Below are 16,044 nucleotides of genomic sequence, written 5' to 3'. Positions count from 1 at the left end.
CACCCCCAAACTGGAGCAGTGGCTACAACAGATCCCAGGAACAACATCAGGCATCTCAGTCCAGAAATGTGCAGTTCTAGGCACAGCCAAGATACTGCGCAGAACCCTCAAGCTCCCAGGCCTCTGGTAGAGGACCCGAGCTCAGAGGATGAAACAAAAAGACCACCCGCGGAGGGTGAGAAGGGAATTTTTTTTTTTTTTATATATATTACACTCATGTTATATCAATAAAGGAAGTGTTCAGTCTGGTTCAGTGATCTCAAATAAACAGAAACAAACCCGTCTATAAAAAACAGTCTTTAATAAATTGTGGCCAACACAGTTTTTCAGCAGTTCTTTAGTAACTATTAAGTTTTTGGAGCTTATTGCCTCTGTGAATGTTATCAAAACATCTCTTGAACCACTAGATGAATTTTAATGAAACTTCTACATTAAGTATTTAAATTTTTACATCTACAACTAATCAACTTTTTGTCTGATTCAAGATAGCTGTCACAGCAAACAGACCTTAAAAAAGAAAAAATGGCTCAAACTCTGTCAATTTTACCAATAGTGATCTAGAATTTGGTGTAAATGTAAGTGAGAATGATCTCCAGCACTGATTCTGAACACCAAAAGATTGCACAAAATATATCTGCAATATATCTCATGAACCACGGGTGATTTTAATAAAACCTTCAGGAAATAATCATTAGACGTGCGTCTAAAACTTATTAACTTTTGGAGCAAGCACAATTCAAGATGGCTACACCAGCTAAATGACTTTAGTATCATTTGTATTTCAGAACAGTAACATGTTAATACTACTGCAAATATCAACAAAACATTTTCTGGTATCATGGTTTATTATTATGGAATTTATCCCTGAACATATAAATGTGCACGATGTCCTGTCTAAATTCAGACAGAGAACAAAATATGACTTCCTTTACTTGATAGTATAAAAACATTCAATACATAATATTTATCTCTAACTTTTTAATTATACATTCTTAAGCCTTGCATTTCCCTTCAGTTTCTCTGCTTTCGTCTCATTTTGCAGTGTTGCAACTTCATAGCAGAGATGCTCGCACTCTGAGGAGAAATGGCAAACTAATTTTGTGATCTTTGAGAGTTCAGTCTAATTGGCTGTTATTTATTAGCTGTAAAAAATAAAAAAAACGAATGAATAAATAAATAAATCACAATAAAGCCCCAGGAAAGGGCAGCTCTCATGTTGTTGTTCATTTTCTGAACACTGCAGCAGCAAATCCAACCCTCGGCCATCTTCCAATGAGCAAAGAGAAACAGAACGAAGAAGCCGCTTTATTCCAGACATCAATTAAGACATAAGAAATGTGAATGTGTCAAAAATTAATACAACTGACTGACTGACTGATTTGCATATAGTGTGATGATAAATAAGGCTGTATTCTCAAAGAAGAAAATATTTAAGGGGCAAGTTTGGACACAAATTATGTATTTTCATATAAACAACAGCCCTTATTTGTGAAGCCTAATGGCTAATTAAAATAAAAGATATAGGATGCTATATCAGTGTGATAAGTATTATTTGCTTTTTTAAAATGACTGATTAATGGTTGGTTATTTGATGATTTCCTCAAAACTCTTTGGTAACACACCACCTAATGTACGGTAATTTGTAAAGCATCTGTAATAATAAAACTTATTCCATTTATTTCAAACTTCTCAGGGTGTCAAGTCTGAGCATTCACTGTTTTTCCTCCTTTTGGTCTCATTTTCTGTTCCCTTTAAATAAAAGATCTGGTAAAGTTATCCTTATATTATTATCTTTAAAAAAATATTCATATAATAGAGAAGAAATAGAAATGAAAGGTTTAGGGACTTTAGGTTGGAGTTAATGGGTTGTAGGTAAAAGGTTACCTTTCATCTCTGTTCCAGGAGTAAAAACGCATCAAGCAGCCAAGCAGAAGTTGAGATGCAAGAGTAGAAGAATGAAGCATCAAGACAAGAAAAAACCAAACACAAGCAGACAAAGGGAAGAGAAAAGGATGGTTACTGATGTTTGAAGCAAGCCTAATTCCAGACCTGATTTGTTCTGTCAGAAAAGCAAACAAAGCTTTGCAGTAAATAAAAACTTGTGAAGCAAATTGTACAGATTTTGTGTACATTGATTAAAAAAAAAAAAGAGTTTAAATTGTTTAGGTTCATTAGATTTCCTCACAGAAACAGACTCAACAGAAAAAAGAACAGAAGATTCTTTTCGTAACTACACATATTTATAGAATCTGTACATTTGTGTAAAAAGATTGTGTTCTCATAGAGATTAGCGATTTGAGTGGCCAATTATTCCAACAGCTGATGATGACAGCGTTGTAATTCCGTCAGACGATACGGGTCAGAGCCACGTAACCTTCCTTTATTATCACATGTATTCATTTACTAATATTGTCTGACAGATCCTTATTACGAGCCGTTGTGTTTGCACAGAAAAATTAAGTATTTAATTTTGATATGCAGACAATAAAATTCAATATTTCTTTCTGCAAAAAAAAACAAAAAACTTCTAGTTAAAAAAATACAAAACTAAAAACAGTAACAGATAACTTTGCTCCAAAAATGTACATCAGTACATCTACTCCCACTTTCAGCTAACACTCTTACAACTATAAAATAAAAACAAAAAAATGTGTTTTTTTTTTTCCTTTGTGGGTTCAAAACTCAACAAATGACCAAGAAAGCAATTAAAGCCCTCAGATGTTAAAGGGGGTCCAAGGACAGCTTTTAACCCAAAGAAAGACTAAATTTACAATCCTCAATAAGTCCAATTTATGAGGAGTTTTCTGATTAACTTTGGCTGATTAACTCACCATTCACAGTCAGCCTGCAAGTTGTTTTAAGACACATTTTACTTATCAGTGCTCAAAGGTAATATAGGTACTTTAAAGCAAACTTTGTTTACAGTCTAGGTTTGAACAATCAGATATTTTAAATTTGTAAAGATCATCCCAAAATGCAGAAATGAGTTGGCTGGATAAAACTTTCCAGCCTCAGCAGAACGACAACATTGCAGATTTGCATCATAGTGCCGCCATAAAACACTAGAAAAAGTATAAAGATTAACAGTTACATTGGTAAGTTTTTTTTTCCTAACTGGTGTTAAATTAAAATCAGTGGATTTCAACTTTACCATTTTGTACTCTCTTGTTCAAGCAATTAAAAAAAATACAAAGTGGTTCAAACCATACAGAAAGACCCTTGGTTCTTACAGGTACACACTAAACAAGTGCAAGCAGTGTGTAAAAATCTGTGCAGCTAAAACTGAATGGTGTTCTAAGTCGAGAAAAATAACATTAGTGATGATTACCCTAACCTAAACTCTGTAACATCAAGGAACACAGGCAGTAACGCAGACAAAGATTGAAGGGTAGCTGTAAACTTTGCGCTCCAAATCAGTCAGGACTCTTCAGGAAACCTGGTAGAAATACTGTTGCACGTTATTTCAGGACTATGGTGACTGAAAAGTTTGCAACATTTGTGCATGACTGATGCAGAGCTTCTTTTCAGTCGATTTGTAAAAACCCTTCCTGAATGACAAAACAAGTATTTTGCTAATTAATCATTTATTTATCTGTATTAGATTCCAGATGCTTTCTTCTTTCTTTCTGTCTATAAAAGCTAACTATTTGGAGTCAACAAATATCCTGTGAGCCACTAGATGGAGTTTAATGAAACGACACATCAGCCAACATTAAAAAGGGCTATAACTCAGACAATTTTACAGATATTGAGCTAAAATTGATGTGGTAGTAGCCGAGAGTCATCCTCAACCTCAACACAAACTCCCTGCATGGCATTAAATGCTATTGCAGGAGATCTCACATAACATTGTTATTGGGTTTGACTAAAACAGGTAAAACTGTTATTTCTCAGAATTAAATGATCTTAATCTAAACCCCTGGCATGAAAGGCAGCAGGTGATGTGCAATCCTTCAAGGAAAGCTGAGACTTTAGATGCAGGATCTCCACAATCAGTTGTAAAAAGTCTAGCAGCTGTTTTTGATGCAATTAAACTTTCACACAGACGTTTGATGATGATTTAGTCCTGTTTTGTACATGACAAATATTGAAAGTCTGTGTGCCACTGAAGATCTGAGATCCTTAGACACCCCTACCCACCCCCCAAGTTGGGAAACTCTGACTTATATAGTATTCCCAGAACTGAAGCTAGACAAATACAGTGCCAAGTTAAATAATTATGTACTAATCTTTTATTCATGCACACAGACACACTGTCTTTGAGTTTGAGCTTCTGCTGGCCTGCACAGTCAGACACTCTGACACCTCACACTGCGCAGATCAATTTCTACACACCATGCAGTCATCACACTGAGCATAAATACCAAGCCCCTCATCAGAACTTCTTAATAACATGTGAAATATATTCTTCCTCCTACCAAAGCAGTTTATGTGCCACTGACTGATAAACAACTTCAAGGTTTCATTACATCATTTATTTTGGCATATGGTCTGCTTTTAAGAGAAATCATACAGATGGTCTCATCAAATCTTTGAGATTTAAGTATTTTACCAAGTTCAATAGCTGTTTACCAACTAGCCCATGTCGATCTAACCAAAGGGTTGGTCAAGTCAGTGTTGTGGCAAATCTGTGATGACACGACTCTAGTGGCTTTCTTAGGCTAATTCTGAATTCTTAATTTGTAGCTGAGGAGAACAGTCTGTGTTATGTTATCCAAAACCTGTGCATGTGCTGCAAAGTGAGGGTCAAACAAGCTGCAGAGCAGAATAAATTCTCCGAAGATGAAAGAGCAGACTATCACCACCAGTTGCAGCTTCAGACAGTGAACTCTGAGTCCTTCTATGGGACAGGAGTCTTGCTTCAAAGGCAGCTGGATGACACTGAGGCCTGCCGCAACAGTGGCATGGACACTTTAACAGACCTCAGCATTGTGGGAAAAGAATAGCAACCAACCTTCTGAAGGAAGTGTCAAAAATACAGAAATACAAATAAATCCTTTCAGATTAAAATGCAGAATACAGAAATTTGTCTACTAGTCTTTAGATGAAGTACTAGATTTGTATCTAGGTAAGCAAATCCACAATCATGCATGTGGTCACTTGACTTATACCAAGCTGGACGCCACATTGGGACTATGCTCCCAGAACAAGTTTTTAGCCCTGCCCACTCAACACAAAGGGGCATTTCCCTTAATAAAATCTTTTAATGTTCATTCACATAGTTCTTACCTCACTGTTGTACTTTCAAATCTTAATTTTTCTAATACATTTAGTTCTAATTAGTTATTTCATGCTTAAAAGAAATGTCATAGTTTGAAAGTCTTTACTCGTCTAGTTTTCCAGATATATTGAATGGAATTCTGAAATGCGGGTTTACGCTAAATGTAAACAAAGCAGGCGGTTGAATGTGCTTAAAAACCCGTGGAAGCTTGAGTCACATGACTGACCTGCACTGAGCTGGCCGTAGTCTGTGGAGCTAAACAAATATGAAGGAATCAGACAAGAAACGAATCTTGGAGAAGACGTTTGGCTGGAAATATAGGCGTGAAACTGTTAAGAATAAATACTGAAGATCAAGGAGAGCGCCATAAAGCAGCATAAAGACAGAGTTTGGGGTTCAAACACCTGCAGCCTTTGCATGACTTTGTCTCGATCGGTAAGTTTAACATTTGACCCATTTTCAGTCACTTTGGCCGTTTCTGTAGGTAAACAAACACAGATGGTAGTTGGCAACCAGTCACACATTTTACTTCCAATTTTTTAATTTAGGAACATATTAAATATAAATATTAAAATTTTAAAAACTGTGTGCACTAAATTTATTATTTTATGGTATTATAAGTTGTTCTGGTCTTCGTGATTTTGCAGAAAATACATTGTAACAATAGTCATCACATGTCAGGACTTAAATAAACACAAACACACTACAGAAGACTTGTCCTGCTGGGAAGGATGGTGTAACTTGGTGAACTGGTAAAGAATTGAAGCAATGACAGAATTATAAATATCACAATAAAACTGCCATTTATCTAAAAGTTGATTTCCTTCATGTGTGTTGATGGCAAAAATTGTCCCACAGATGATAGAAGATTTAATCTTTGTGAAATAAACAAATATAACCTCTCAGCTATACACTATGGAAAGCCGATAACATCTCGGGACACAAGTAGAAAGAAATAGGACTGCGTGCCTGGAGTCGTAATGACATGAACTGCCTGGAGCTCCTGCAGGAACAGCATAAAAAGGTTAAATCTCAAAAGATTAAAGATGAAAGCTTAAATGATCTCACGTGAGAAATGCTGAGCAGAATGCACACATGTGACTTATGCTAAGACAATCACAGAAATTGGAGTTTTACTGAAACTACAAGCAATGTTTACACCTAGATGAGTAAACCTGTCTTCCTTTGGTAGGACGATACAAAGAAATGCCCCGATGGTTCGTAAACAACTCCGTAAAAACTAACCGAGAAGTTTTTACACATTTTGTTTTTTGTCAAGAACTTAAAGAATCACTTCTTTATGAACAAAAAGAATTTCTTAAACCGTTCTTTCCAATTTACTTGAAATAGCTTCAGAAAAGAAGAGTCTACAGAGTGTATCGAGTTTCTGACATTCCATCAACTATCAGTCCACTGCATACCTCGTATGTTTTTGTTGCTTTGAAATGTTATTGCAAAGTTTTATCATTCGAAGGAATCAAGCAGAGACAGAGACTAGTTCACAGTTGTTCCATATTACACTACCTCCATGCACTGACTCGTGCCAAGCAGAAGCTGTGCTGCAAGAGAGCAGACAGGGAATAAAAAGAAAACGGTCTAACAGAAGAGTAGGGTTGGAGTTTGCTTCCATATTTCAGCCCTCAGTTCAGGAGTGCTTCGAAGAAACGCCACACAAGAACATGGTTTGTTTATAAAAGGTTCTATTATTGGGACCTGGTCCATGGTCTTCAAAGTTACCAACATTTAAAATATAAGAGATTGTCTTTTACCAAACTTTATAGTTTAACTTATTTTAGCCAACATTGATGTTAATGTGCTTCTAACTTACAAACATTTACAACTTTTTCAAAAATTGTTTGTGACACCCATGAAGGAAAAGCTTACATTAGGTATACAAATAAAATTTATTGAGGTTTGTGTTTATATTAAAACAAATTATTTAAATCAAAAGTACTTAACACTGACTTTCAAATGTCACCAAGATCATGCACCTAGGTTAAAAAAATAGGAAAGTTACACCATTTTAAAACTCTAATTTTTGTGTTAATGCTTTGAATTTTCATTGAAGATTGAGTTTGTACTGCAGAAAATTATTCAGTCATTTTATTATCATTACCATTTTAGAATTTGCTGGTGGAAAAAAAATTCTGCTGAATCAAATTGGTTTGTTTTGGAATACTGGTAGTTGGAAACATGAATTAACGGTATATTAGGTGGTTGAAAATGTCTTTTTACACATTCAGGAAAATTAAGCAGCTTTTACTGAAACAAAAGCCCAAAATTATTCCTAGATGACATTAGAATTCTGGGTAATTTCTCCATTTATGATCAGGACAGATTCTCATTATTCTAATTTGCTAGCCAAGACAACTAGGTTTTTTTTTGTTGTTGTTGTTTTTGTTTTGTTGTTTTTTTTTTAACTACAAACTGATCCTGCCAAGCAGGAATATCACAAATTCAATAGTCTGAACTAAGACAGCAGCTGAGTCAGTATAGAGGGTAACATACATACTTAAATTAACTTTAAATACAATAAAAAAGTTCCAATATGATGTGGGATAACAAGTCCAGTTAAAACTTTGCACCGAGCCATGAATATTCATACCCTTTTTTTGCTGAGTGTCTATCTTCTCACACAATCCAACAAACTCAAGTCCTCACAACAAGAAAGTAGTAATGCACAATCTGTGACAATGCTGCAAGTTACTGCAACACAAAAAGATGGCATTAGACTGAGACCCACAGGCTGCGCTGGACCTCAGTTTCTGATTAGCATAATTGAAACTGTAAAAAAGCTCTGAAATAAGAGTTGGTAAAAGTTTAGCTGTGCATATTCTTACAGCCAAGTCAATAAATACCCATGACTACTAAGTCACAATGCATCGTTGTTCAGATAATAAAATGGACCATTCTAAGCACATTGGTATGTTGTTTTTTCCAACTTGTATCAGAATTCAGCTTCACATGTGTCTTCAGTGGCAGCTTGTAATGAAATATTACTTCCTTTGTATGCAAAAAACACACCTAGATGTTGTCACAATCTGCTTGTTGCCCACCAAAACCAGCCAAAATGACTAAAAAATGCACATAGATTATGCAAAATGTAAAGTCGCTGTCATAAAACTTCTGTTTTATGTGCAAAGAAACATTCAGACTATGACATACAAATTTTACTTTTAGAGTCCATGAATCAGAACAGTTTGGATAATAATTAAGACCTAGTGCTTGTAGAAACTAGAACATCATTGTAGATTCAGGTCTAACCACATTTGAGATTATTTATTAAATAACTAACTCTGACAAATTCAATAGGCTTTGAGGTATAATAGGTTCAGATATAGGAAAGAAGTAATAAAAGCTGTACGGCTATCTGTCAGGACATCTACTGACTAACAACAAACTGACTTTGAAAATCTGTCTATTCCAAATAAGTCTCTGTAAAAAATATAAAGAATCTGTAAATAGTAAATAACACCTTACTGCCAGTAATCAATGGTATCTGTTTTGCTCTGAGGTTCCATCCTAAATTGTATGATATCAAATCAAAATAATGTTGGGTGTTTTTTTTGACTTTGTTTTGTTTTATTTAGTTTGATTTTGTGTTAAAAAAAGGCTGTTGTGGCTGGAAACAGTCAGGATAAGAAAGAAAAGCCTGCTGCCAGACCAACAGGATGTACCTGAGGCTTTGGAGCTTCACTCACAGCTGTTAAGTTCACTGCCATTGCAAATAACTATATAAATAATAAATAACACAAAGAAAACAGGAAGCATGTGGAGCTCTGCAGCGGTACATTCTGTGTATCTGAACTGTAATCACACAGATTTTTAAATAAGTGGTCCTTCAAACTGGCCGACGGATGGATGCTTGCTAATGTGCACAGTTTGAACTGTAAATAAATGGATGTGAATCATGACCTATACATTTTTAAATAGGATAATTTGGGTTGATTTGTTTGTTTCTTTATGTTCAGAGAGCCATGCAATCCTACTGCTAAAGACCCCTTGCCTGGATTATAAGAAAGTGCAGCTGCTTGGAAGCAGGAAGTAAAAAACGAGAGGTGGCTCAAACCTTTGCACCCTACTACACATCAGAAAACACTGATGACAGCTTTGGTCAAAATATGTGCTGAAAAGTCACTGAAATGTAAATGTTAATGAGCTCAGCATTGATGTTTTTGTTTTCTATCCTGAAGATTACAGACAGAATCAGTTAAATATTTCTACAACACAGACTCAGTAAAAGTAACCCCTGTCCATCATGTCTCATGAACCGTGGAAACATAAAGTGTGTGTTGGTTCGCTGCTGGCATTTTTCTTCATTTCTTTTTATTTCTCCTTCTGTTTGAGCTGTAACCTTTAGGCAGTGGGTGTGTAATCATCACTCAATGACAGCGAGTGAATCTGAAAATTTTAATGGGGCAGAAAAAAAAAAGAAAGAAGTTATACTGGACAAGGTTTTGCATTTTTTTTTACTTATTAAATATCTATTTTGCAAAGAGTGATCAAAACACCTGACTAGTAACGAGAACTTGCCAAAGCCCGACCTCGTTTTGCACTGTTAAACAATACATTTTTATTTTTGTTGATACTGAATGCTATTTGCCAAGTGTTAAAAACACAAGATGTGAACTCTGGTATGTGTAAAGGTCTAAAGCCTTCAGCGTGTGACGTTAATCTCTAATTAGGCTGCTGCTTTGAAAATGTAAAGTGTTTTTATACCCACTTATCTCACTGAGATCTGACAGAGAAGCTGTCTAATTCATGTCCTGAAAAGCCTGAAAAGGAAACTTTTCTACCAAACCAGAGAAGAAAATACAGCCATTTTGACGATGAAAGTTTTTTTTGTAGCAACTCTATCGCACAGTTGTAGTTAATGACAGTTTTAACTGACGTGGCGAAAACAGGACAAGAATATAAGACTGTATTCAATAATAACAAACAGGAGAGTTAACACGGATCATCTGGACATCATTGCACTCTGATGTGTACATTTTGTGACCTTCCACACTCAAATGCAACATGAGTGTGGCAAAAAATAAAAGAAAAAAACTAACAGAAAACAATGGACCACAAACTGTGCATGTTACCTCCAAGTTTAAGGTGTCAACAACAAGACTGACACAAAAAACCTGACACACCAAATAACTTGTTTGAAGGTTTGTAGGTAATGTCCAAGTTAGAAAGGGAATGTTGCCAGGTAGGAAAAGAGAGACAGAAAATGGACAAAAATAGAATAAAACATCAATGTATTCAAATAAAAGTTCATTTTCAACTTTTGGGAAAACATTGTTTTTGTCTTCTTCATGTATTATGAATAGTATGTTTTCTATTTATACTTAATAAAGTTAAGGATTGCAGAAGAAGAAGAAAAAAGAAAAAACAAGAGTCATGGTTTCATAAAAAAACTTCCTGGTCCCAAATGAAACCCAGCAGTTTGTTTACAGAATGACAGGAATTCACTCAGAAAGCTGAGGCGGGAAGCACAAACATCACCAAAGAATAAAGAAGTTTCGAGACATATGAATGAATATTTAATGAGGAAAACTGAGTGAATAGTGTGCCTCAGTGTGTGCTTTTTAATGTTTAATGTTGATCCAGATGCTGCTGCTCTTAAGTGAGATGAAACATGACGCTACAAGGCTTTGTTAATAAGATGACAAACCCACATAAACATACAGTGAGCCTCCTAGTTCACCGGCTGACACCCAGCAGAACAAACTAGACTGGCTTCTCTTCAGCCTCCACTGGAACTGGAGGAAACTGAACTAATTATATCCAATAAAGTGACAGATTTGATTTTAGTCAAATGTTTTATGCCTTTGTTACCAAGTATAAAAGAAGATAAGAAAGACTGCGTCGATATTAGCATCTGGTATCTGTCTCATACCATGTGTATGTACATGTACTATTTCTCGTAACAGCAGTACTGATACAACTTTAAGGCAACAAGATGTCCACCTCTCAGTTGAGCAGTCAGGTGGTAAAGGAGGAGCAATGTCAGCCTTGTGGATTTATTATTTTCCTCTAAACCAGGGGTCTCCAATCCTGGTCCTCGAGGACCACTATCCTGCATGTTTTCCTTGTTTCTCTGCTCCAACACACCTGATTCAGTGGCTAAATCACCTCTTCTTGTTCTGCAGAAGCCTGTTAATCACCCATTGATTCAAATCAGGTGTGTTGGAGCAGAGAAACAAGGAAAACCTGCAGGATGGTGGACCAGGATTGGAGACCTCTGCTCTAAACCTTGTTTTTCTTGTAGTTGACGGTCCTGATAAACACTCTTTATCAGTTGGTGGTGGTAATGCACCGCCAATAAACACCACCAAAAGAAGGAGCAGCTCTGTGGAGGTATTTAAAAGTGAACAACTCAGAAGAAGATGGTCCTAGGAATATACGGATCTAAGCCTGAGCACCGTCTCTAAGGAAGGTGTTTAGAAGTTGTTTAATGATAAGCTAAACCTTCAAATGAGTGACTTTTCTGCCATCTCCACTCGTGCTGCTCCAAACCGGATGTCTTAAAGAGGTGAGGAACAAAATACCATAACCTTACTGTTTTTATTTCAGCTTTTAACAACAGGAGTATGGCCTCTGTTGTGTTGAACAGATTAAATTTGTAATGAGAGGTTCTACTAAGTGTAAAACGTGCAACATCTTTTTTCAGTACTCATATCCATACTTAGTATCAGCAAGTACTCAAATGTAAGTACTTATATTTGGATGTAAAACTGGTATCGTTGCATCCCCACCTATAAGTAATACCAAACAAGGACAGCAGTGGATTTTTATGCCTCATCTAAATACAAAACATTAACAGTTAAAAAGATAAATAACCCTAAAACCTTCCCCCTGTCAAAAAAAGACACAATCAGCTGTTTGGGAATTTGTTTTTAAGCAGCATAAAAATATAAAATGAATTAAAAATTAAAAAAAAAACACTGATGGCCTAGGTTTGTCAGGATACTGACAAGCAAGAGTGGCAACACTTCTGAGGCTTCACGTCTACAATCACATTTTGTCAAGGTTACACCGGGAATGAACAGATGAAACCCAGAAGTCAGCAGCTTGTTCAGCATTGATGAAATAAACAGCTAAACTAGCTGCCAAGGCAGAAAACATGCATGATTAGCTACTTTTACTACACAAAGATAAATAAATTTAACATTACAGAATTACGTGATAATTGGTGTTCTTACTATTACTCTATTATTTTTAGTTTTTGTGCTTTTACATCAATCTAAATAGATGGTATGATAAATGCTTTCCTTGTATTTCATCTGTATATTTAATGATTATACCATCAAATCACATACAATGCCAAGCCAAGTGTATGTCATGATAGTTATAAAGTAGAAAACAAACTTATTGTGTAAAGGTTTGCTGGGTCTGGGTCATTACCCCAACAACAACAACAACAACAACAACAACAACCAGTCCAGCTGTCAGTCTGTGGGCATCCTTCTTTGCCCTCCCATGAAGACACCTGTATGACTAACTGTCTGTTTGCCATTTAGATCAAGCTCTATTATTCAACACCTTGACGTCAGGGAGTTAGAGTGCAGCGGTGTGTAGGTGGGTCTTATGCGCCTTGAGAGCAGAGGCAAAGAGTTGTGACAGGTAGATAACACCTGGATGAATAATTCAAGTTGGCATAAGCGAGCCGAGGCAGTGACAAGAAAGAAAACACAAGACGTGAATAAATCATCAGTGACGGGACTAATAGACCAAACACAAGGGAGGACAAAAGTGATAACATCTCCTGCTACCTCCTGCTCTGGCTCTAATCATTCCAACAATCTTGTACATGAATATTGCAGGTCTTACCAGACATACTAATGTAAGAGGATGTTACCGTGTGGCGTTTTATCATGCAGAGAAATCAGTACTCTGGATCATTTAGTATGCCAGAGACCACCACCTAAACTCAAAATAGCAGAAAATTTTACAAGGTTTTACAAACCTCCCTCTGCTCAGAGGCGCTGTCATTTCTATGCCTCGCACCGCACCAACACTTGTGGCCAAATTGCCACAGTGATGTGCAAGCCAGCGTGAAAGGGAAAAGAAAAGAAGTGGAAAGGAAAAAGGAGGTGGCAAATGTAAACATGTAGTGCAGAATTATTTACGCAGGAATAGGAGTGTTTGGAAATTCTGTAGGGTAAATGATTATTTCACCACTACAGAAACAACTGCTGCGTAATTACAACCAAACCTTCGAAGCGTACGAGTGCAGAAGCAAAACAATGAAGGTGAAGTCTGACCTGTTCTCTGTGAACCAAAGGTAAGAGCAACTCTGTTGAGCAATTCTGGTTTCGAGTACTTGTTCTCATCAGCCAAGACCCAGAAACAGGCTTCTGACATTTCCTGGGGACGAATCTGAAAAGGCAAAAACATACCGTTAACACAGCACATGCATGAGTTTAATTAGATATGAACCTGCAACGCTGAGTACGATCAGAGGAAGGAAAGTAGAATAAAACCGATCCAGAAATGTTGCCTAGAAGGCTGAATCTGTTAAGAGTCGGTCAACAACACTACACACTGTTTGACATTTGTTGCTAAGAACTGTGAGGAAATCAGAAAAGGACATCTGAGAACGTACATCCAGAGGAATCAGTTGATTGTTTAAAGCTCATTTGGGAACTTTCTCATAAATGAATGCTTAAAAGCTCTTAAAATTTTAAATAGTACTTTTGATATACCTTTGAGAATCAATTAGCATTCCTTGAACCTTTCTAAAGCTAAAGTTTTAAACTAAAATCATCTAATGCTGAGAGAAGAGCTGTAACCGTTTTGGTCAAACCTTAAAAATAAAGTTGTGTACGACTTCATGCAACATCATGAGCTGTCGCGCTCACAGTATGTGTTGTAAGTGACTGAGCTGCAACCACAACAAATTTTAGCTTAATATCTTCAACACTGACTGAGTTACAGTCATTTATGTGTTTTTTATGGTTAGTTAGCTGCGGCCGCCAACTTGAATCAGGTCAACTACAATCATTAATCAGTTGTAAAGATGCATCACAACCTAGAAGTTTCATTAAAAATTGTCCACTGGTTCAATGAAATATTTTGCTAACAAATGCACACACATATGGGCAAAACCATCATTACCATCACCAAAAAACAAAAGATTTTAAACTATACAACCTCTCTGTAAATGTATTGATTTTATGCTGACAAGAAGCCTATTTGCTTCGAAATTTTTACCTCAACGAAAGGAGTAAAACAAAGAAGCTCACTGCTAAAAGAGTGAATCTGCCTGTAATCATCGATACAAGTTAGAAGATGTGAGTTCACTGAAGCACATGGAAAAGCACTTGTAGCTTTCATTTGGCCTAATTGCTTAAAGATGGTTATAAAATGACCCGTGAACATGAGCGCTAACTAAAATACCAAAGGACCTGAGGAAATAAAAATGTAATATTTTTCAGAACATATAGACGGAGCAACAGCAGCTCTTATCAGAGTAACAGTCATCCTTGGAAATGATGCCCTCAACAGACCGCACAAATTAGCTCTGAAAGGCAGACGGGTCTCCAGACTTTACACTCGGCTTGTCAATGGAAATCTTTTCTGTGACAGCTCAGAGGGTATGAAAGACACTGCACTATATAACAGGGAGGGGGGCAGAAAACTGATAAGAAAAATCTTTTTCACAAATGTGGCTCAGAGGAAATCAAGATGCAATTGTTGTCGCTCAGATGGGGCCCAGCGTGTTAGGAATGAATTTGGCCAAGGTCGCCGTAGTGCATGCATTTTTCCTGACAGTGCAGTGTTGCAAAGGAAGATGACATTTATAAATGTACAAGGAATGCCTGTAAAGACATGAAAATGCAACCTGACAAGATCGCTTTCCAGAAAATTGGCAAAAGGGGACAATTCAAGCTTGTAACAATCAATAGCACGCTGCCAAAATCATGTATGGGTTCACAACAGGAGAAGAGAAAACTGACCCGGCAAAGACTGTTGGCTGATTTGAATCTGAAACAACTTTCAGAAAGATATGCACTCCAGCAAAAAGAAATTTAAAAACACTGTAACAAAGGAACCATTTTGGCATCAAAAAGAACAAAGTTCATTTTAAAAATTAAATCTCTGCAATGACAGCTGCAGTGGTTTTGTTTGCTGTTTTTTCGCTACTCTGTGGTCAGCAAATACAGCTCTGGAAAACATTTTAATAAAAAAAGAAAAATTATGATATTTTAGGTTTTAAATCAACATCATTAAAAAATTCTTTAGAATATAGTACTTAAACTCCTCTTATAGTAGAACAAAAGAAAGAAGCTTCATGACTTTTGTTTTTCAACTCTGTACAGTAGTTAAAGGTTTTCATTGCAAAGTATGAAATCAAATCTAAAAATTGCGACCCTAAACTAAATAAATGGTGAAGTTTGAAGGAGTTTATTCCAGTAGTTTTCCAGGCATACTGATTTTTAATCCTGAAATGTGGGTGCACAGTAAATGTAAACAAAGCACTTTTATCTGCACACTTTACTCAACAAATCTGATGGTAATTATGTACAAATACATCAAAACTGTCGGACTTTTCCATCCCAAACAGCTCTTCAATGGATGTCACCCCTGTTGCCTATTTTCAGTTACTTTAGCAGTTTCCATAAAAAAATGCACCTAGTGGTTCGCAGCCATTTGCAAATTTTGCTTCCAAATTTTTGATTTAAGGACATATTAACCACATTGCAATGAGTACCTTTAATGAGAAAGTTGAAAGCCAGCACTGTGTGATTGCATGTTTTTATCAAACTGTTTGCAGGCAATAACAAGAAGTTTTCAATATTACAGAAGAAGTCTCAAACTTCATCCATATG

The 16,044-nt window shown here is 36.3% G+C and overlaps 1 protein-coding gene across 5 annotated transcripts in view; it reads right to left on the bottom strand.

The window, feature by feature from the left end:
* The window catches only part of LOC108250481 (protein diaphanous homolog 3), a 171,737-nt gene that overhangs the window by 122,876 nt on the left and 32,817 nt on the right, over positions 1–16,044 (bottom strand). For all 5 annotated transcript variants that reach the window (XM_017440386.3, XM_037980038.1, XM_017440402.3 and 2 more), the window contains one exon: positions 13,477–13,591. In XM_017440386.3, the coding sequence (XP_017295875.1) occupies positions 13,477–13,591 (115 nt within the window). The remainder of the gene's footprint in view (positions 1–13,476; positions 13,592–16,044) is intronic.

The sequence above is a fragment of the Kryptolebias marmoratus genome, linkage group LG15 (genome assembly GCF_001649575.2).
Source record: "Kryptolebias marmoratus isolate JLee-2015 linkage group LG15, ASM164957v2, whole genome shotgun sequence".
Lineage (NCBI taxonomy): Eukaryota > Metazoa > Chordata > Actinopteri > Cyprinodontiformes > Rivulidae > Kryptolebias > Kryptolebias marmoratus.
The sequence above is the reverse complement of the archived record's forward strand: the minus strand, read 5'-3'. Positions and strand labels throughout refer to the sequence as shown.